Source organism: Garra rufa, chromosome 18 (genome assembly GCF_049309525.1).
Source record: "Garra rufa chromosome 18, GarRuf1.0, whole genome shotgun sequence".
Taxonomy (NCBI): domain Eukaryota; kingdom Metazoa; phylum Chordata; class Actinopteri; order Cypriniformes; family Cyprinidae; genus Garra; species Garra rufa.
The window spans coordinates 37,478,646-37,503,428 of NC_133378.1; the positions used below are offsets into that span (position 1 = coordinate 37,478,646).

Consider the following 24,783-nt stretch of genomic DNA (forward strand, 5'->3'; position numbering starts at 1 on the left):
CCTGATTCAGACGAGATTGCTTTTTCATGGAGAAAACAATATTATTTAAAATTTAAGCCGGAAACAACCAAAACAACTGTATTTTAAGCTGGAAACAACTATTTAAAGTAAAAACATCTTGATGATTATTGCTATGTTTTTATCAGCTGTTTGGGCTCTCATTCTGACGGCACCCATTCACTGCAAAGAATCCATTGGTTAGCAAGTGATGCAAAATTCCCCAAATCTGATTTAGAAACAAACTCATCTACATCTTGGATGGCCTGAGGTTAAGTAAATTATCAGCAAATTGTAATTTTTGGGTGTACTGTTCCTTTAACAAGTCTAATTTACATAGAAAGGTGTATTTGCTCTGTAAACAATGCCAACTTAAAATTAAAAAGTAACAACACAAACATCCACAACGAAACAAGCAAAGTCTGATGTGCTGAACCTCCTATGAAGAGCGACTTGCAGCAGAAAGTGATATTGCACTGAAGTAGATGTCCTTTATCCAGATTCACCGTCACTGATGCGTTTTCGCAGTAGTCCGTATAGACGACAGCTGAATGAATGTCTGGAATTATGATTCCATTTGAGATCCTCCAATTAATGCTGAAGGGCCGGTAACAACGATGACGGACAGCAAAGGTGACGGTCTTTCTGTTTGCTTTACAGTGGGAAAACAAGAAAGCCAGAAAAGGTGGAGTACTGCCATCCGCCTACCAGATTGCCCTTCTCCAGTTTCAGATAAACCTTGTCTTCTTTGTTGAGGTGCAGCAGGACTCCGTTGGTGGCGGCCTCACGTGTGACGTCTTTGTCGCCGGCGAAGGCAGAGATGACTGGCTTTCCGTTCAGCATTAGATTCACCTGGAATGCAGACAGAAAATCAATATACAAATCTGACAAGAATTTTTCTAGGACTTCATATCATGGCCACATTAATGAAAAGAGAACAATTCTTTGTTCATTATTAAGTAACATTTTTCATTACACACGACTTGAAGTTTGTATTTAATACGTCCTGTATCTAATTCATAATAACTTGTATTGTAATTCACTATGTATTTTCATAAATTGTAATCATAGTTATAATATTGCTGTTACATATTCGCAGTTTTATTTTAGTTTTTATATAAAACTACATTTATATTTTTAGAGTGCTTTACAGTAAAATTGCATTAATTTTTAGTTTACAGAAAAATGTATGCTAATATTCTGAATCTAAAATTCTGAATTTATGCAAAAAAGGGTAATATTTTACAGCAATATTATCCCCAAAGGGGATACTGAAAAATATAAGCAATTTTAAAAAACTACATTCATATTCTTAGTGTGTTGCAGTAAAACTGCATAGATTGTCCTGTTAAACCTAATTTACAGTTTACAGAAAAAAATGATAATATTCTGAAGCTAAAATAATATTTTACGGCATTTTACAGCATATTATAACTGTAATTACAATTCTTTTATGGATAATAGTAATCAGTTATAATATCGCTGTAAAATATGAGCAATTTTAATAAACTACATTTATATTTTTAGAGTACATTACAGTAAAATTGCATTGATTTCTAATTTACAGAAGAATGTATGCTAATATTCTAAATCTAAAATTCTGAATTTATGCAAAAAAGGGGAATATTGTACGGCAATATTATAACTGATTACCATTATTTACGAATAACAGTAATTATAGTTATAATACCACTGTAAAATATTAGCAGTTTTAATAAACTACATTCATATTTTTAGTGCTTTACAGTAAAACTGCACGGATTTATCCTGTTAAACCTAATTTACAATTTGCAGAAAAAAATATGCTAATATTCTGAAGCTAAAATTTATGAAAATCATTTTACAACATATTATAACTATAATTACAAATCTTTATGAATAATAGTAATCAGTTATAATTTCACAAAAATATTTAGGTCATATTTAAAAAGCTCAAATTTAACAGCAATATTATAACTATGATTACAATTACTTATGAAAAATAGCTGTGTATGAATCATAGTTGTAATATCACTGTAAATATTAGCAATTTTAATATTTCTACAGTGCTTTGCAGTAAAATTGCTGAGATTTCCTAGTTAAACCTTATTTAAAGAAAAAAAATTATGCTAATATCCTGATCTAAAATTCTGAATTTATGCAAAAATGGTAATATTTTATAGCAATATTATAATTATGATTATAACTGTTTTTAATTGTCTTGTTAAACCTAATTTACAGAAAAAATTATGCTAATATTCTGAATATAAAATTCTGAATTTAATTTTAAAAATGTGATATTATACAGCAATGTTATAACTATGATTACAATTATTTATGAATAATATTAATATAGTAATAATCACTGTAAAATATTAGCAATTTTAATAAACTAAATGTATATTTTTACTGCTTAACAGTAAAATTTGTATAACTATGATTACAATTGCTTATCAATAATAGAAATCACAGCTGTAATATCACTGTAAAATAATAGCAATTTTAATAAACTACGTTTATATTTTTTGTGCTTTGATGTCAATTGCATAGATTGTCTTGTTAAACCTAATTTGCAGAAAGATTTATGCTAATATTCTGAATCTCAAATACTTTAATTTAAATAATTTATTAAATATATATATATATATTACAGCAATATTATAACTATGATTACAATTTATTACATTATTTAATTAAATGTTTGTTTGTTTTAATAAAATTTTGTGACAAATTATGAGGAAATTGTTGCTTTTTAGTTACAAAAACATATTTAAACAACATGCATCTTGCTATATATATATATATATATATATATATATATATATATATATATATATATATAAATTATAATTTTTAATCAAGATTGAAATGTTTTTTATTAATAAAAGTATGAGTTTCCTTATATGAAAAATGAGTGTAGTTCCTGCATGATAAATAATTAATTTGATTATATGTAGACGGTTAAACATTTTTTTTTTTTTTCCCGACTATGAAGTGTATTGTAAGACATAGTATTGTAATGAGAACACATTTAAAATGCAATATTTATACAGGCTACAAATGCTACCCAGTTTCCTATTTCTCTTATCTCTGTTCATTATGAAACTCAAATATGATATTATAATAAAGGTGATTCATTATTTTCTTTGTGCAAGAGACATATCGTTTGCTTACTTGTATGGTCTGGCTCTGGTACACTTTAATAACGTGGAAGTTAAAGCTGTAGATTCCTTTCCGAGGACAAAGAAAGACGGATTCCAGCGTGAAATAGTTTCCTATGTTGACAAGAACCTGAAAAAAAAAAAGAGGATTTCAGACATATCAGACCTGATTCAACACACGATTACAAAGAAATATCCTATCCAGACTGTAGGTCTTTGTTCTGTGAAATAGGTATACTTAGTTGTGATGCAAAAACCTCAAAAGAAAGACCTTGAAAAAAACATCAGGGTGAGAATAAAAAAGGCAGCAGGAGTGAAATATGAATGCACTCACGCTTACAACCGGACATTTCAATACAATTTCTCTGCAGCGGTGAAACAACACTCAGGATTTCCTACCGTCATGCTGATTTCTCATTCTCACGGTCATGCTGACCGTCATTCAAGTCTAATCTCGTGATGTGGCACCATGAACTATAGCAAATGCAGGGCAATCAATCATAGGTGGATTTCCTCTTGCGCAAAAGACAGAAATTGCATCTGAAGCGGGATATATGCTACAAAAAGACTTTTAAATGCACAGAGGCTTCACAAATGCATTTACGCGTGAATCACAATTGCAGTTAGAAGAGACGGGCCATTGATAAAAATCAGAAATGTTTCTTGAGCAGCAAATTCAGCATATTAGAAAGTTTCCTGAGAGTCATGTGACACTGAAGATTCAGCTTTGATCACAGGAATAAATTACATTTTCCAGTATATTCACATAGAAAACTGTTACTTAAAATTACAAAAATATTTCTCAGTATTACTGTTTTACTATACAGTTGAAGTCAAAAGTTTGCAGAATCTGCAAAATATTACCGAAATTAGATGTTATTTTTTATTTAGTACTGACATGAATAAGATATTTCACATAAAATATTTTTTACATATAGTCAACAACAGAAAATAATTGTTGAACTGCCTGCTGTTCTTCAGAAAAATCCTTCAGGTCCCACAAATTCTTTGGTTTTTCAGCATTTTTGTCTATTTGAACCCTTTCCAACAATGACTGTATGATTTTGAGATCCATCTTTTCAAACTGAGGACAACTGAGGGACTCATATGCAACTATTACAGAAGGTTCAAACACTCACTGATGCTCCAGAATGAAAAAACATGCATTAAGAGCCGGGGGTGAAAACTTTTGAACAGAATGCAGATGTGTACATTTTTCATATTTTGCCTAAATATCATATTTTTTCATTCAGTACTGATACAGGACATTGATAATAATTAGAAATGTTTCTTGAGCACCAAATTCAGCATATTAGAAAGCTTTCTGAAGGATCACGTGACACTTACGACTGGAGTAATGATGCTGAAAATACAGATTTGATCACAGGAATAAATTACATTTTCCAGTATATTCACATAGAAAACTGTTATATAAAATTACAAAAATATCTCTCAGTATTACTGTTTTACTACTATACAGTTGAAGTCAAAAGTTTACGCACACCTTGCAGAATCTGCAAAATATCAATTATTTTACCGAAATAAGAGGGATCATTTAAAATGCATTTTTTAGTGATAGTTGTTCATGAGTCCCTTGTTTGTCCTGAACAGTTAAACTGTCCGCTGTTCTTCAGATAAATCCCACAAATTCTTTGGTTTGTCAGCATTTTTGTGTATTTGAACCCTTTCCAACAATGACTGTATGATTTTGAGATCCATCTTTTCACACTGAGGACAACTGAGAGACTCATATGCAACTATGACAGAAGGTTCAAACGCTCACTGATGCTTCAGAAGGAAAAACTATGCATTAAGAGCCGGGGGTGAAAACTTTTGAACAGGATGGAGATGTGTAAATTTGTCATATTTTGCCTAAATATCATATTTTTTTCATTTACTACTGCCCTTCAGAAGCTACATGAGACATTTACATGTTTCCCAGAAGACAAAATAAGTTGATCTTCAAATTCCAAAAGTTTTCACCCTCCCTTCAGTTCTCAATGCATCGTTTTTTCTTCTGGAGCATCAGTGAGTGTTTAAACCTTCTGTCATAGCCGCATATGAGTCCCTCAGTTGTCCTCAGTGTGAAAAGTTGGATCTCAAAATCATACAGTCATTGTTGGAAAGGGTTCAAATAGACAAAAATGCTGAAAAACCAAAGAATTTGTGGGACCTGAGGAATTTTTCTAAAGAACAGCAGGCAGTTTAACTGTTCAGGACAAACAAGGGACTCATGAACAACTATCAGGAAAAACACGTCTTTTGTACGATCCCTCTTATTTTAGTGAAATAATTAACATTTTGTCGATTTTGCAAGGTGTATGTAAACTTTTGACTGCAGTGTAAGTCTCCTTATCATGCAAAGTTAGTGCTGAATTTGAATGTTTAGGGTTTGGGACTGATTTAAATAACTGCATCATTCTACCTACAAAATTATAATAAAAACAATGAATATTCAATTATTTTACATGCCCAAACAATAATATAACACCTCTAACTCCACCTATATCATCTCCCTGGATTTAGCAATAAACAAAAACGTCCAAATCTGCTGTAGCACAAATATAGGACAACTAAACTTAAATCAAATGTTTTTAGAGCCAAACGTCCTGAAACAGTGTTCTCAAAACTGATGAAATTTCAGGTTGTGTTTGAAAAACTGATTGAAGTAAACATCAAAAAGAAAGTGTATTTATTGTTTTCACCTCGTGGCCACAAAGATGAGTCGACGGAGTTCGTACATGGACCCTCTGTGCGCACAAAGGTAAATTTGTACATTGCACTCTCTCGTTTGATCTTTGCTTTATTAAAGCCGAAGAAGAAGTCAAACAAAAGGGAGAATTCATACTTGTTCAGCTTTTTTATGAACGATCACAAATATATGGGCTACAACACTGAGGTCCAAAAATCTAAAAGCACTTTGAAAATCTGCGTTTTAAAAAAAACCTGATACTAAAAAGAAAGTTTTAGATTTTGAAACTGTTCAAACTAAAGAAAGTTCTAATGTAAAAAGAATAAGTAATATTGTGACATTGATCTGATTTGCGCTTATTTGCAGTACAAATATATAAATATACTTTATCAGTCATTTTTGACTGAAAAATGTTAAATTTAGTTTTTTAGGATTTTTTTTTTTACATTATCAGAATAATACAAAGCTTGATAAAGGTTTTGACACTTGCTATGTGAACATCATGGACATGATTCAAAGATACACTTACACTTTTCATAGTCAAAAATGATTGCATTGGAAAAAAACGGGAAGCAAATTTCATCTAGTGGACAGAAATAACAAACTTCAAATTTGGAGCACAACTTATTTAGATTAATGGCTTTGATTTTTAGACGGTTTTATTCTTTAAAAATATATATTTCATATTAAAAATAGTATTTTGTGCATTTTTCATATTAATAAACTTCTATTTTTAATTTTTTTTATTAATTTTATATTTATTTTATTTTATATTTAAAATCATTCATTTTATATATAAAATAAAATAATAAATGCATTTATTTTATATATAACATTTTATTTTACAGAGAAATATTTATTTATTTATTTCCATGCCAGCAATAATCTGCCAAGTGTCTTATTCAAAAGAGAGCAAACTTAAGTTTGTGCTTAAATCTGACAGCTTTTCAGGAAATGTCAGGAAATTGTATTTTCAGGTCTGTGCTCAAAAAATGGTTAAACAGCTAATTAATGGATCATAACTATTCCATAAATATAATTTAGTACCATAAAATATAAAAATGTGACCCTGGACCAAAAAACCTGACATAAGGGTACATTTTTTGAAATTGAGATTTAGATTTACTAATCAAAAATTACGTTTTGATACTTATATTTACGGTAGGAAATTGCTAAATATCTTCATGGAACATGATACATATGTTACATAGAATACAATGCTACAAATACTACTTTTGACTGCATTATATATAGTATAATATATATATAGTATATATAAATATAGGTTTAGAATGCTATTGTGCTAGAAAACAAAAACATTAAGGGAAAAAAAACATTTTTCTCAGCGTACAAACCTTTGTACTAAAGAATGATCTCAAATCGTGTTGGAAAACATGATCAGGTTTAGGTCAAAGACACTAGTTAAAATGAATGGCTTTTAATTTAACTGTTATGCTATCATTTTCATGTGTTTTTTTTTTTGTATTAAATTAAATTCAAGAAGTGTTTTAACTCAAATTTTGAGAGCCCACTGTATATTTTATTTATTTACTTATTTTTAACTTTTTTCATTTCAGCAATAATCTGCCAAATATCTTCTTTAAAAGCTACCAAACTTAAGGATGTGCTTAAATCTGACAGGCCTGTGCTCAAAAAGTGATTAAACTGGTAATAAAATGGATAATAACTATTCCAAAAATATAATTTAGTACCATAAAATCCCCAATAAATATAAAACATTTAATGAAAAACATTACCAAACTAAAATATAGTACATTCATTTTATTGACTGCCATGTCAGCACCAAGATAGACTTAATTGAGAAGCAAAATTATGATATTGAGTCTTGTTTTCTATAAATATGCAAAATGAAGTGATTTTATGCTTAAAAAAAAAAAACATCTGCCATTGGGATAAAAAAAATAAATGTAATTTAAAAGGGAAAACAAGTTTAATTTTTCTGACCTGCTGGCAGATATTTTCTTCCTGTTTTGTGTAAAATAACTACATTTTGAGTATTTTTTTCATCGTTTTGCTTCTTGAGTGATTCTGTCTTGATTTAAGAATGCTTTTGTAATAGAAAACAAAACAAAAACAATGAGGAAAAAAATTTGTTTTGCAGCGTACTGAAGAACAAGATCTCAAATCATGATAGAAAACATGATTTATTTATTTTTTATTTATTTAATTTTATATATAAAGTTATTTTATTTTACGTATAAAATTGTATTTTATATATAAATATATTAATTTTATTTATTTTTACATTTTTTCATGTCAGCAATAATCTAATAAATCTGACAGGTCTGTGCTCGAAAAGTGATTAAACAGCTAATAAATGGATCATAAATATTCCATAAATATAATTTAGTACCAAAAAAAAAAAACAATTACAATACTAGGTCTTGTTTTCTAAAACAAAGTAGCAAAATGAAGTGAGTTTATGCTTAAAAACAAGAAAAAAACATCTGCCACTGGGAGCAAAAAAGTCAATGTAATTTAAAAGGGAAAGCAAGTTTATTTTTTCTGACCCGCTGGCAGATAATTTTTCTTGTTTTGTGTAAAATAACTACATTTTGAGTATTTTTTTTAGCGTTTTTATCGTTACATATAATTTTACATATACAATAAATTATTCATTTTTACATATACAAATTTATTTGATATATAAATATATTAATTTTATTTTATTTATTTATTTCATACATCTTTTCATGTCAGCAATAATCTCTCAATTGTCTTCTTTAAAAGAGACCAAACTTAAGGATGTGCTTAAGTCTGACAGGTCTGTGCTTGAAAAGTGATTAAACGGGTAATTAATGGATCATAATCTGGATCTATTTCATAAATAAAATTTAGTACCATAAAAATATTGTACATTCATTTTATCGACTGCCATGTGAGCAGCACCAGAAGGTTAAATCGAGATACACTTGAGAAGCAAAAAAAGTCTTATTTTCTCAAAAATATGTAGCAAAAGGAAATAAGTTTATGCTTAAAAACAAAAACATCTGCCATTAGAATCAGGGGCCCGTTTCAGAAAGGAGGTTAAGTGAAAACTCTGAGTATGTTAACCCTGAAATGAGGGAAACTCTGGGTTTTCGGTTTCAGAATGGGAGGTATGTTAAACCTGAGAAAGCAGAGTAAGTCAAGCCCGTTTCTGAAAGAGAGGTAACTTATACTCAGAGTCAGTTACCATGGCAACTTACTCTGTGAACCTAACCTGGTCGGGAGCAGGTTTTCTTCGGTAAACCCAGAGTTTCTTTCGGTCTCCTCCCCCTTTTTAAAGCGCAAGTGATGTTTAAATACATCATTCATTCATTTATGCTTCAAAAATGCTTTTCTTAATGAGTGTTTTGGAATGTAAATTTAGTGCATTTTACTTAAAACATGAAAAATAATCTTAATGCAACTGGAAACAAGATTATTTTTCTTACCCAATTGACAGATAATATGCAAAATAAGAAAAATGCACTTAAAAGATTAAATAAACACCTTACACTGTACACTGTAAAAAAAATATAAAAAATGAAATAAAGTGCAAAAACAATAATTTTACAGAGAGAAGTTTTTACAGAAAAAAGTTATTTTACAGATTTTTCGTTGTTTCAATTATGATACTTTAATTTTAAATTTTTTGTTTGGCAGACACAGCTTCCAGTCATTTGACCGTTTTTTTACGGGACCTTTTTTACAGTATAAAACCTTTATTTTACAAAATTTCCCTTGTTTCAGTTACAATATTTTACTTAACTTTGTGGTTTTTGTTTGGCAGCTGTATCTGCCAGTGGTTTGACTGTTTTTTTACAGTGTAAAACCCTTATTTGACAGATTTTACCTAGATTACTACAATAAAAGCACTAAATGTTCTACAGAGAAACACTGTTATTTTACAAATCATTAAAATAAAAAAAAAACCTTCAATAAAGTTTCAAAGCATGCTCACGGTGGAAAATGGACAGTTTTATTTAAAAGACAAAATACAAAGTCTTTACAAATGCCATATAAAATGTACATTTTAAATTTTTAGCTTTTTTTTTTTAAAGAAATACAGCACAATTACATTTAAAATACTGTGCTGATGAAGAACATGGAATAGTTTCATCAGAATGTTTAATTAAAAATATATTCAACTTAAGACAACTTCACTTGCAGAGAAAATATGTCCTGATAATTTACTCACCCCCATGTAATCCAAGATGTTCATGTCTTTCTTTCTTCAAATAAAAAAAAAAAGTAAAGTTTTTGAGGAAAATATTCCAGGATTTTTGCATATAGTGGACTACAATGGGTTGAAGTTGAAGTTTCCAGTGACCCTTATTCCTTGGCTGGGATCATGAGCCCTCTGAAGGTGCATTGAAACTGAAATTTGGACCTTCAACCTGTTGGCTCCCATCGACAATTGGAGAAAAATCCTGGAATGTTTTTTTCAAAAACCTTTTTGACAGAAAAAAGAAAGACATTTTGATTTAAGAATCTTTAGATTTTTTTTTTTTTTAATTGGAAACAACAAGACAATACTAAGTAAGAAAAGCATTTTTAGGTGCATTAATTTGTCAAAGTGACAAAAATGGCATGTCCTTTCATAAATAAGATTATTATTTATCATATAGTATAGGATTATTTTGATTAGACATGTGTATTTATTTGACCTGTGTCATTTTTAAATGGTAGTCAGAGCACATTAGTACAGACACTGTATGCAGAGCGGTAAAGAAAGTGTGCCTTGCTCTAATGCTCTTTCTGAGAATTTTAGTGTCATTGCCTACTGAGCACAAAGCCATCAAATATGAAGCTGATTGCTGTATGGAAGAATGGCAGATGAAAATGTATAATATATATATATATATATAACCACCACCACAGCTGTTAAATTTACTAGGTCATCTTTTTTTCCTATAAATGCACAAATGCAACTTTTATTCTTTTTTTTCATGTTGGATTTTAATATTCTTCCAATACTTCCATCTCCTCTTCATCTGTTCTTCATCATTTTGCGAGCCTTCATGCTGTTGGCTTCATTTCATTACTCTAATTAAGAAATGCAACCGTTTGGATTAGAGAACATTTCATTTTGTGAAAGAGCATTAGACTATGTGGAAAAAGCTGCTGCAAAGTGAAATTAGACACATAATTGTTTTTTTATATGACATATTTTAATGTCAAATATTTGTAAAATCATGTAGCCTACACTCATGAACCCTTTATGCTTAAAGCTTTACCTGGTTGAATTATGTTTACTTCCATGTTTAGCTGTTTTCTTCTTCTAATTATTATTTTTTATTTTATTTTATTTTATTTTTTTGCCTGTTTGATACCATGAAAATTAATAGTTCAGTAACTTACCGTTCTGCCAGTTTTTACCTTTGATATTCTAATTATTAATAATTAAATAATTATATTCTTAATAATTATTAAGAATTAAAGTTAAGCATTGGCTCGAAATATGCAGAGGTCTTTTTGGCGGGAGCGGTTGCCATGGTGAATCATAATTTCGGAGCTCCATTGATCAGGGCTTTTCATAGTCAAGCTGCAAGCACTAAACTCAGAGTCAACCTACTCAGAGTGGATTGAACTAACTCATTTCAGCTGTTCTGTAACCGAAAACTCAGAGTTTCCCATCTCAGGGTAAGTCAACTCAGAGTTCAAGTTTTAACTCAGAGTTGGTTGAACCTCCTTATTGAAACAGGCCCCAGAAAAATCCTTGTCAAAACAAAAACGTTGGGGAATTTTTTTTTTTTTTTTGCAGAGTAAAGAACAAGATCTCAAATCATGATAGAAAAGTTATTTATTTTTTATTTATTTTATATTCATTTAATTTTATATATAATTTTTTTTTATTATTTTACATATAAATTTGTATTTTATATATAAATATATTAATTGTATTTATTTATTTATTACTTTTTCATTTCAGCAATAATCTGCCAAATGTCTTTTTCAAAAGAGACCAAACTTAAGGATGTGTTTGAGTCTGACAATTGGACTTTTTTTTTAGGTCTGCGTTCGAAAAGTGATAAAACAGGTAATAAATGAATCATAACTATTCCATAAATATAATTTAGCACTATAAAATCCCTTAAAAATACGAAATATTAAAAACTCAGATATGGTAAATTATCATTTGACCGCCATGTGAGCAGCAGGTTAAATCAACATACACTTACTTGAGAAGCAAAATTACGATATTAAGTCTTGTTTTCTAAAAATATACAAAATTAGGTGAGTTTATGCTTAAAACAAGAAAAATCATCTGCTGTTACAGGATAAGAAAAATAAATGTCATTTAAAAGGGAAAGCAAGTTTATTTTTCTGACCCAGTTGGCAGATGTTTTCCTCTTGTTTTGAGTAAAGTAACTCAATTTTGAGCATTTTTTAATCGTTTTGCTTCTGGAGTGATTCTGTCTTGATTTAAGAACGCTATTGTGCTAGAAAACAAAAACATTAAGGGAAAAAAAAAAAACATTTTTCTCAGCGTACAAACCTTTGTACTAAAGAATGATCTCAAATCGTGTTGGAAAACATGATCAGGTTTAGGTCGAAGACACTAGTTAAAATGAATGGCTTTTAATTTAACTGTTATGCTATCATTTTCATGTGTTTTTTTTTTTTTGTATTAAATTAAATTCAAGAAGTGTTTTAACTCAAATTTTGAGAGCCCACTGTATATTTTATTTATTTACTTATTTTTAACTTTTTTCATTTCAGCAATAATCTGCCAAATATCTTCTTTAAAAGCTACCAAACTTAAGGATGTGCTTAAATCTGACAGGCCTGTGCTCAAAAAGTGATTAAACTGGTAATAAAATGGATAATAACTATTCCAAAAATATAATTTAGTACCATAAAATCCCCAATAAATATAAAACATTTAATGAAAAACATTACCAAACTAAAATATAGTACATTCATTTTATTGACTGCCATGTGAGCAGCACCAAGATAGACTTAATTGAGAAGCAAAATTATGATATTGAGTCTTGTTTTCTAAAAATATGCAAAATGAAGTGATTTTATGCTTAAAAAAAAAATAAAAAAAAATCTGCCATTGGGATAAAAAAAAAATGTAATTTAAAAGGGAAAACAAGTTTAATTTTTCTGACCTGCTGGCAGATATTTTCTTCCTGTTTTGTGTAAAATAACTACATTTTGAGTATTTTTTTCATCGTTTTGCTTTTTGGGTGATTCTGTCTTGATTTAAGAAGGCTTTTGTACTAGAAAACAAAACAAAAACAATGAGGAAAAAAAATTGTTTTGCAGCGTACTGAAGAACAAGATCTCAAATCATGATAGAAAACATGATTTATTTATTTTTTTATTTATTTAATTTTATATATAAAGTTATTTTATTTTACGTATAAAATTGTATTTTATATATAAATATATTAATTTTATTTATTTTTACATTTTTTCATGTCAGCAATAATCTAATAAGTCTGACAGGTCTGTGCTCGAAAAGTGATTAAACAGCTAATAAATGGATCACAAATATTCCATAAATATAATTTAGTACCAAAAAAAACAAAAACAATTACAATACTAGGTCTTGTTTTCTAAAACAAAGTAGCAAAATGAAGTGAGTTTATGCTTAAAAACAAGAAAAAACATCTGCTATTAGGATCAGAAAAATAAATGTAATTTAAAAGGAAAAGCAAGTTAATTTTTCTGACCCTGCTGGCAGATATTTTCTTCTTGTTTTGTGCAAAATAACTTAATTTTGAGCATTTTTTAATCGTTTTGCTTCTCGGGTGATTCTGTCTTGATTTAAGAATGCTATTGTACTAGAAAACAAAACAAAAACAATGAGGGGGAAAAAAAACAAAAAATTAATTTTATATATAAAGTTATTTTATTTTACATATAAAATTGTATTTTATATGTAAATATATAAATTTATTTATTTATTATTATTTTTTTTTCATGTCAGCAATAATCTCTTTAATGTATTCTTTAAAAGAGAACAAATTTAAGGATGTGCTTAAGTCTTGACAGGTCTGTGCTCGAAAAGTGATTAAACTGATAATAAAATGGATAATAAATATAATTTAGCACCATAAAATCCCCTAAAAATATAAAACATTTAATGAAAACATTAGCAAACTAAAATATAGTACATTAATTTTTGTGAATGCCATGTAAGCAGGCATATGTAGAAATATGTAGCAAAATTAAATAAGTTTATACTTAAAAACAAGAAAAATAAATATCATAAATAAATCATGATATTAATGATATTATTAACATGATGCTTAAGTCTGACAGGTCTGTGCTCGAAAAGTGATTAAACAGGTAATAAATGGATCATAAATAATCTATAAATATAATTTACTACCATAAAATGGCTTACAATATTAAGTCTTGTTTTCTAAAAGTGCTTTTATGCTTAAAAACAAAAAACAAAAAAAATATCTGCCATTGAAATCAAAAAAATTAATGTCATTTAAAAGGGAAAGCAAGTTTATTTTTCTGACCCGCTGGCAGATATTTTCCTCTTGTTTTGTGTAAAATAACTCAATTTTGAGCATATTTTCATCGTTTTGCTTCTTGGGTGATTCTGTCTTGATTTAAGAATGCTTTTGTACTAGAAAACACTACAAAAACATGGGAAAAAAAAACATTTTTTGCAGCATACAAACCTTTGTACTGAAAATCTTAAGGTTTTATTTATTTTAGATTAATATTTATTTAATTTTATATATAAAATAAATTATTTTAGTTTACATATAAACAAATACATTTTATTAGCATTTTTTAATCATTATTTTTTCATTTTTTTTATGTCAGCAATAATCTGCCAAATATCTTCTTTAAAAGAGACCAAACTTAACGATGTGCTTAATTCTGACAGTTGGATTTATTTTTTCTTTAGGTCTGTGCGCGAAAAGTGATAAAACAAGTAATAAATGAATCATAACTATTCCATAAATATGATTTAACACAAAAAAGTCCCTAAAAATACAAAATATTAAAAACTAAGATATGGTAAATCATTTTATTGGGGGGAAAAAAACACATTTCTGATTGCCATGCACCCGCAGGTTAAACCAAAATGCACTTACTTGAGAAGCAAAATTACAATATTAAGTCTTGTTTTCTAAAAATATGCAAAATTAGGTGAGATTATGCTTAAAGCAAGAAAAAAGCATCTGCTGTTAGCAGGATCAGAAAAAATAAATGTAATTTAAAAGGAAAAGCAAGTTTGTTTTTCTGGCAGATACCTTCTTCTTGTTTTGTGTAAAATAACTCAATTTTGAGCATTTTTTTCATCGTTTTGCTTCTCGAGTGATTCCGTCTTGATTTAGAAATGCTATTGTACTAGAAAACGAAACAAAAACACTGAGAAAAAAAATTGCAGCATACAGACTTTTGTACTGAACACATGACCAGGTTTAAGTCTAAGACACTAGTTAAAATGAATGGCTTTTAATTTAACTATTATGCTACCATTTCTTTAAACTGAATTAAATGCAAGTAGTGTTTTCACTCAAATGTTGAGAGCCTATTGTATACGATGCATGAATATTTATAGAGCAGCGCGGCGGTGACGCAGGACTGGCTATATGAAGGCAACAAAGGCTTTGCGCATAAACTAGCTGTGATATTGCACTAGGATTACTCAGCATCCCAAACAGCGAGCTCTTTTGTTGGTTCACAAAGCTCTTGGTACATTCACAAGGGCAGATCTCTGTCTCTCTCTCTCAGTCCGTGAGCCTTTCCCAGCGGCGTCCCGCGAGCCACAGACATGCCAGGCCAGGTGATTGGATGCTGTTATGTGTGTCAAGGTGCTGGAGCTCAGTGGCTGAGGGCAGCTGGTCAGTCCTGCACCTTGTTTTTTTTTTTTTTTTTACCTTGTATTTTTTCATTTTCCTGCAGCCAAAGCAATGAGAGGAGAATAATGGCTCCTCAAGGGCAAAATGAACACAGCTTCCTGTGTGTCTCAGCAAAAAGAAACAATTTTATCCTAACCCATCTGTCGAAATCTCTGGGAATTAAAGAAATAGATCATCCTAAGATGCTAATTCATTTAGTCTCCCTTGTGTTGCAACAAACTCCACTTTCTTCTGAGGAACAGAAAAGAAAGATTTTGAACTACCGGTATGTAGACTGTCAAATGAAATTTCACAATTACAAAAACAGATTAACACATTCAATTAAAAATAAAACGGTTATTTGGGAAAACCGAAATAGCATTTTCTTGTAAAACAAACTCCAATATTCTTATTTTACAGTGTATTTGGTTTCTTTTTCCATTAGAATAATTGAATAAAATGGTATAGGAATGATTTTCAGTTAGAAATTGCTAGTAAATTTCACAAACCATTGCAAAGTAACAAGTAACAAACTGAATTACTTTTTTTAAAGTATACTGTAAAAAAAAAAACACAATTTGTTGAGTAAACTTAAAATAATTTGTTACCCTGCTGCCTTAGAAATTTGAATTGATTCAACTTAAAATTTTAAGTTGTCACTTAGTACAACTTAACATTTTAAGTTGACTAAACTTTTTTGAGTTGACTGAACTTAAAATTATAAGGCAGGTAACAAATTATTTTAAGTTGATTCAACAAATTGTTTTTTACAGTGTAGAAAAACTAAATTAGTGATTTAGTATTTTCTTGTAAAAGAAAGATTTTAAACTGTAGACTGAAAAATAAAATGGTGAAGATACAACGGTCACCCAGAATTTGCTATTAAATTTCACTAACAGTTACAAAAATAGATGAACACATTCAATTAAACATGAAACTTTCAAGTAGAAAAATTGAAATAGTATTTTATTGTATAAAAAAATATTTACAACTTTAAAAAAGTTTCTTTTTCCATTAGAATAACTGAAACATTTGGTATAGAAATGGCAAATAACAAACTGAATTAAATTACATTTTTAGTCTGCCTCATGTTGTTTCAAACTCGACTTTTTTTTCTATTTAAACGAAAAGAACGATTTTAAACTATGTAGACTGAAAAATAAAATGGCGGAGAAACAATTGTCACCCAGAATTTGCTATTAAATTTCACTAAGAATTACAAAAATGGATGATCACATTGAATGAAACGTGAAACTTTCAAGTAGAAAACTAAAATACTATTTTTTTTGTAAAAAATGCTCCAATAATCTTATTAACACGTTTAAACATATTTTTACAGTGTAGTTGGCTTTTTTTCCCCATTAGGATAATTAAAAAATTTGGTATAGAAGTGATTTTCACTCAGAAATTGCTAATAAATTTCATAAACATTTGCAAAGAAATGGCAAGTAACAAACTGAATTAAATATAATGTTTTAAGTAGAAAAAATAAATGAGTGAATTAGTTTTTTCTTGTAAAACAAACTCCAATAATCTTTAAAAAGAAAAAAAATTCGGTGTAGTTGGTGTCTTGTCCATTAGTTGCTGTCACATACAATTACAAAGAAATGGCAAATAACGCATTGAATGAAACAGGACATTTTGAAGTAGAAAAACTGAAATAGTATCTTGTAATTTGGTTTCTTTTTCCATTACAATAAATGGAGACTGAGCTGTCAAGCGTCAACAATTTTTTCTTAACCCATCTGTCGAAATCTCTGGGAATTAAAGAAATAGATCATCCTAAAATGCTAATTCATTTAGTCTCCCTTGTGTTGCTCCAAACTCAACTTTCTTCTGTGAAGCAGAAAAGAAAGATTTTAAACTATTTAGACTAAAAAATAAAATGGTGTAGAAACTATTTTCACTCAGAGTTTGCTATTAAATTTAATTAAGAATTACAAAAATGGATGAACACACTGAATTAAAGATGAAACTTTTAAGTAGAAAAACAAAAATAGTATTTTATGTAAAAAATGCTCCAATAATCTTATTTACAACTTTAAAAATATATTTTTTTACAGTGTAGTTGGCTTTTTTTTATTAGAATAATTGAAAAATTTGGTGTAGAAATGATTTTCACTCAGAAATTGCTAGTAAATTTCATAAACATTTGCAAAGAAATGGCAAGTATTTTTTTTAAATAGAAAAACTAAATTAGCAAATTAGTATTTTCTTGTAAAACAAACTCCAATAATCTTTGAAAAATCAGTGTAGTTGGTGTCTTTTCCATTAGTTGTTGTAATTGTACGCTAAATTGCAAATCATTTGAAGCCATACAATAGCTTTTTGTGAGGAAAAAAAATCTAAATTTAAGTCTTATTCACTGACAGTATTTCCATTGATTCCGGTTTATTTTTCCATTACAATAAAATGGACTGAGACTGAGCTGTCAAGCATCAACAATTTTATCCTAACCCATCTGTCGAAATCTCTGGGAATTAAAGAAATAGATCATCCTAAAATGCTAATTCATTTAATCTCCCTTGGGTTGCTCCAAACTCCACTTTCTTCTGTGGAACAGAAAAAAAAGATTTTGAACTACAGTATGTAGACTGAAAAATAAAATGGTGTAGAAACAATCATCACCCAGAGTTTGCTATTAAATTTAATTAAGAATTACAAAAATGGATGAACACACTGAATTAAAGATGAAATTTTTAAGTAGAAAAACAAAAATACTATTTTATGTAAAAAATGCTCCAATAATCTTATTTACAACTTTAAAAATATTTTTTTTTTTTACAGTGTAGTTGGCTTTTTTTATTAGAATAATTGAAAAATTTGGTGTAGAAATGATTTTCACTCAGAAATTGCTAGTAAATTTCATAAACATTTGCAAAGAAATGGCAAGTATTTTTTTTTTAAATAGAAAAACTAAATTAGTAAATTAGTATTTTCTTGTAAAACAAACTCCAATAATCTTTGAAAAATCAGTGTAGTTGGTGTCTTTTCCATTAGTTGTTGTAATTGTACGCTAAATTGCAAATCATTTGAAGCCATACAATAGCTTTTTGTGAGGAAAAAAAATCTAAATTTAAGTCTTATTCACTGACAGTATTTCCATTGATTCCGGTTTATTTTTCCATTACAATAAAATGGACTGAGACTGAGCTGTCAAGCATCAACAATTTTATCCTAACCCATCTGTCGAAATCTCTGGGAATTAAAGAAATAGATCATCCTAAAATGCTAATTCATTTAATCTCCCTTGGGTTGCTCCAAACTCCACTTTCTTCTGTGGAACAGAAAAAAAAGATTTTGAACTATGTGGACTGAAAAATAAAATGGTGTAGAAACAATCATCACCCAGAGTTTGCTATTAAATTTCACTAAGAATTACAAAAATAGATGACCACATTGAATTAAAGATGAAACTTTCAGGTAGAAAAACTGAAATAGCGTTTTACTGCAAAAATTACAAAAAAAAAAAAAAAAGTGTTTACAGTGTAGTTGGCTTCTTTTTTCATTAGAACAATTGAAAAATCTGGTATAGAAACAATTTTCACTGAGAAATTGCTAGTAAATTGCACAAGTACTGAATTAAAACTAAATTAGTAAATTAGTATTTTCTTGTAAAACGAACTCCAATAATCTTTGAAAAATCATTTTTACAGTGTAGTTGGTGTCTTTTCCATTAGTTGTGGTAATTGTACGCTAAACTGGAAATCTTTTGAAGGCATATGATAGCTTTTTGTGAGAAAAAAATCTAAATTTAAGTCTTATTCACTGACAGGATTTTCATTGTCGAATTTCACATACAATTACAAAGAAATGGCAAATAACACATTGAATGAAACTTGAAATTCTGAAGTAGAAAAACTGAAATAGTATCTTCTTGTAAAACTTTTAAAAAAAATCATGTTTTTCTATGTATTTGGTTTCTTTTTCCATCACAGTAAATGGAGACTGAGCTATCAAGCATAAAAAATATGCAAAAGCACCATAAATGTATCATAATCGTACATGTGGACTATATTTCAAGTCTTTCAAAGGCATATGATTGCTTTGTGTGAGGAACAGATAAATATTTAAAAGACTAGTTCACCCAAAACTGAAAACAACCCTACAATTTACTCACCCTCAAGCCATCCTAGGTGTATATGACTTTCTTCTTTCAGACGAATATAATCGGAGTTACATTTAAAAAAAAAAAAAAAAAAAATGTCCTGGCTCTTCCAAGCTTTAAAATGTCAGTGAATGGATGTTGAGATTTTGAAGCAAAATTAAGTGCATCCATCCATGTTAATTATTTTACCAAAATAAGAGGGATCATATAAAATGCATGTTATTGTTTATTTAGTACTGACCTGAATAAGATATTTCACATAAAAGACATTTACATATAGTCCACAAGAGAAAATATAAATAGTTACATTTATAAAAAATGACCTCTTTCAAAAGTTTACATCGCCTTATTCTTAATATTGTGTTGTTACCTGAATGATCCACAGAGTACCTTGTTTGTCTTGAACAGGTAAACTACCCGCTGTTCTTCAGAAAAATCCTTCAGGTCCCACAATTTTTTGGGTTTTCCAGCATTTTTGTGTATTTGAACCCTTTCCAATAATGACTGTATGATTTTGAGATCCATCTTTTCACACTGAGGACAACTGAGGGACTCATATGCGGCTATTACAGAAGGTTCAAATGCTCACTGATGCTCCAGAAGGAGAAAGAATGCATTACATTTGAACAGAATGGAGATGTGTACATTTTTCTTGTTTTGCCTAAATATCTTTTTTTTCCCATTTAGTACTGCCCTAAAACTATTCAGAGGCTACAGAAGATAGTTAGATGTTTCCAAAAAGACAAAATAAGTAAAATGCACCCTGATCTTTAAATAAGTTTTCACATTTCTTAATGCATCGTTTTTTTCTGAAGCATCAGTGAGCGTTTGAACCTTCTGTAATAGTTGCATATGAGTCCCTCAGCTGTCCTCAGTGTGAAAAGATGGATCTCAAAATCATACAGTCATTGTTGGATTCAAATACACAAAAATGCTAAAAAAAAAAAAAAAAAAAAAAACAGAATTTGTGGAACCTGAAGGATTTTTCTAAAGAACAGCGGGCAGTTTAACTAATCAGGACAAACAAAGGACTCGTGAACAACTAACACTAAACAAAAAAAAACACAGCTGTGGATCATTCAGGTAGCAACACAGTATTAAGAATCAAGCGTATGTAAACTTTTGAACGGTAATTTTAAATTCAACTATTTATATTTTCTCTTGTGGACTGTATGTAAACGTCTTTTATGTGAAATATCTTATTCAGGTCAGTACTAAATAAACAAAAACGTGCATTTTGTAAGATCCCTCTTATTTTGGTAAAATCATTAACATTTAGCAGATTCTGAAAGGGGGGTGTAAACTTTTGACATCAATTGTATATTGAAATCCTCTGACATTTTTCTTTACAAATTGTCATTTTGTACTTCTAATTTGTGACCGGTGTTTTGTTTAGCTCTTTCCCCTGCGCTTCCACGTTCGTCACCAAGTTAGCGGAAGCCAGAGATTGAGGTTTATAAAGTTTTAACTTGGAATATTTTTCTTACACAAACGCATCAACTTGCTTCAATAGGCCTTTATTAACCTTCTGGAGCCATGTGGAGTACTTTTTATGATGGATGGATGCACTGTATTGAACTTAAAAATTTCAACAGCCATTCACTGCCATTATAAATTTTGGAAGAGCCAAGACGTTTTTTAATATAACTCCGATTGTTTTCATCTGAAAGAAGAAAGTCATATACATCTACAGGATGGTTTGATGGTGAGTAAAGCATGAGGAAATTTTCATTTTTGGATGAACTATCCGTCTTGTTCATAATCAATATGAACGGATCATCTAATCCATGAATGGTTGATTTAAAATTGGTTTTCTGGAAAAACTAATTCATTGAAAATAGCTGATTCAAAAGAATGATTCATTCACAGATGTAAAGTGTGAATAATTAACTTTTCATACCTGTACAATCTGTTCAACAGAAAAGGCCTTGGAAAATATGTACATATTATTTTAGACCACTTTTATGGTGCTATGTCCTTACGTAGGATTTACATCTTCAGTTCTTATTCATTGCAATTGCACAGTCTTTGTCAGACAGGTTTGAAACAGCAGGAGGGTGAGCAAACAATGAGAAAAAGTTGCAAGAAAGCTTGAGTAATCTTCACAGAGACAGCTGTCTCCAAACGTCTCTCCTTTTTCTTTTGGGAAATAATTAAATCATGACACATAAACACGTTGACCTCCGTCAAATCGTAATTTTTCATTCATTTCAAGGATGTTGGTAATAAAATAGTTTAGTTTTTCTTCAGGGATGCACATCATGCAGGCTCCGTGTTTGACCTGACCCTGCATAATGAAGATCCTTCATTAATTCCACCACGTCTTCAACCAAGCGAGCGAACCGAATGAAATCAGATGCACCGAAAACACAGAGTGAATATAAAACTGACACATTTTTCGATACGCTTTTATAAGCAAATTAAAGTTCATATCCAATGGAATGAGAGTAATTTGAAATACAGTATGCCATGAATTCAACACATGCCCGAATGTTTCCAATTAACATTTTTCAGTCATAAAGCTAAAGGCTGAAGTTAAGCATAACGTGTGAATGCGTAAGGCCAGTTCGCACTTCTTTTTTCACAAATACAGCTAAAAATAAGCAAGAGAATAAGAACAAATCTCTGCCCTTTACAGTCCTGACAGTTTGACTCATCACTAATGACCTATAACAGTGGTATTTCATGCCTGTGTATCTGCTGCAGTAATAGAAACTGTGTTTATATGCTGTCAGTCACAACAAACACAAACGGAATTTATAATTTATGAACAATTAAAGATTTTTTTTACAGGAGAGCAGATGTGAATCTTTTTACTTTTTCTATGTACAATTATGTTCACAAAACCTATCCTGAATGGATATTTCTGAACTCACTTGAATTCATCTCAGTCGATTTTTGTGTTTTCAAATTATTCTGTGAACTTGTGTTAATGTCCATAAATAATAATTGACCTTTAGACCTAATGCAATTATCACGGTAATCTAATTTCGAACATTATTAGCTAATGCAAATTCATTATGACCTTCGATAATTGTGACAAATTAATTGAATTATTCTTTTATGCCTTGCATTTTAAATACTCTTATAAAATTATAAAATTTCACATGATCAGACTCTCCAAGAAAATCCTAAAATGTTGCAAATAGTACATCAATTCAATAAAATACAAAAGCAGATCAATATGTAGTTACAAAAAGACAGGGGCAAGTTGTCACACCTGTAAGTGTAATTTATTACATGCAATATTTGTTTGCTAAATTAATTGATATATCTATAGATTTCCTTTTATATTTTTGTTTTTAATTCATTTATTGCTTCACAAGGTTTTTCTTTTTCTTATATGCCAATAAGATGTTTAATTGACCTTTGATAATTCTGAAAAATTAATAAAAAAATGTATGCCTTGCATTTTGAATACTCTTATAAAATTGATTTCACATAATCAGATTCTCAAAAAAAAATCTAAAATTACTGTTACATAAAAAGCAGATCAATATGTATATTGTACAATGTTTATTAGCATAATGTAATTATTTGATATATCTATAGGTTATCTTTTATATTTTTGCTTTTATTTAATTTATTGCTTCACAAGTTTCTTTTACTTTGCTGATATGGCAATAAAAAGATGTTTAATTACATTGTGACAACTTACCCCATAGTGCAACAACATACCTCGCTATTGTCAAAACGTCTACTTCAACTTTAATGTATCCAATTATACATAAATTGACTTTCAAACGTCCTGATAAACATAGACATCCTTATAAAAATGTATTACGTGTAACTCAAAACTCTTCAGACAGTCTGAAAAGTCAAAGTCTATTAAAAAATACTATTTGATTCAATGTAACATGCATAAAACTATATAAAAAACAGCCTTACCTGGTCAAAATATATGATTCTCGTTTTATTGCTCATCTCCGAGGGTTCGTGGTTGTTGCTCCTGACCGCGGAGAAAGCGACTTTGGAGTTGGCGGCGCGCACGGAGATGCCGAGCGGCGAGGACGAGCTCTTCCAGTCTGCGGGGTTCGAGTCACAAACCACCAGACATTTGCCCTCCAGGACGATGGGTTCCGTGTCATTCTGAGCGCAAACCAGCTCACACATGACGGCCAGACAGAAGAAAAGAGCCACGCAGTCGACAAACGCCTTAATAAAGCGCTTTACGGACTCCATGATGAACGATCTCCAGCGTAGCCAAAATCCAAACGGCTCTCCGGGTCCCGTCACTTCGTGTCTGCTCCGTGTTTGTGCTCGTTTACGCCAAACATCCGTCCGGACACCAGCTGCTGATTTACAAATCACCAAACGCGCGTAGGTGGATGCACCAACCTTATGTCTATAATCATTTTTTGCTTGTTAAACTTATTTCCGTTCGAATCTGATAGTTTTTAACTCCAGAGGATCGGTTGGGCGAGTTTTGGAGAGCTGCGGGTTCTCCGTAGGATCCTGGCGACTCCGCGTAAAATCCGCTTGGTGCGCACTGAGATAATTACCCGCAATGCCTGCGCAACTGAAATTTCTTGTTCATATTAGTTTTGCGCCATGAAACTAAGCACGTAAACTAAAGCAAAAGCCTAATGACCGTCTTTGCACGTGAATGTTCTTCTCTCTCTCCGACTCTCTCGATCGACCAAAAGACACTTCTATGAGCGCGCACACCTTTAAAGACGCCCGACTCTATGAACTCACCGTGACACCCATATGCTGCGTAACGTCAGATGATTTTTTTAAGTATCCACCTGAGACACAGCAAACTGATTTTTTGTTTTATTTTTTACAGCTAGTTAATTAAGTATTTTTGTATTTTTATATTATTATTACTAATACAAGTATTTTATGTACATGCTGAAATTGTTGTTCGTAGTATTATTATTGATGCATATTAATATTACTATTAATGCATTTATTAATAACAATTATTAACAGTTATATTAAATTATTAATAATATTCATTTTAATAGTAGGATACATTTTTATGTATTTATAATGTAATATTTGCCACACCCTGAAGCATGCATAACAATCCAT

General features: G+C 29.9%; 1 protein-coding gene across 1 annotated transcript; it reads right to left on the reverse strand.

Moving 5' to 3' along the window:
- Positions 1-651: 651 nt before the first annotated feature.
- Positions 652-23,928, reverse strand: cbln4 (cerebellin 4 precursor). The gene is made up of 3 exons (XM_073823785.1): positions 23,635-23,928; positions 3,151-3,267; positions 652-849 (listed from the first exon to the last, which is right to left on the reverse strand). The coding sequence occupies exons 1-3, from the start codon at positions 23,926-23,928 to the stop codon at positions 652-654; spliced, it is 609 nt and encodes a 202-aa protein (XP_073679886.1).
- Positions 23,929-24,783: the final 855 nt, after the last annotated feature.

Coding starts and splice junctions, on each gene's coding strand:
- cbln4 (XM_073823785.1), bottom strand. CDS start 23,928: ATGGAGTCCGTAAAGCGCTTTATTAAGGCGTTTGTCGACTGCGTGGCT. Junction 3,268..23,634: donor GAATCATATATTTTGACCAG/GTAAGGCTGTTT, acceptor TTTTTTTTTCAG/GTTCTTGTCAACATAGGAAA. Junction 850..3,150: donor ACCAGAGCCAGACCATACAA/GTAAGCAAACGA, acceptor TCTGCATTCCAG/GTGAATCTAATGCTGAACGG.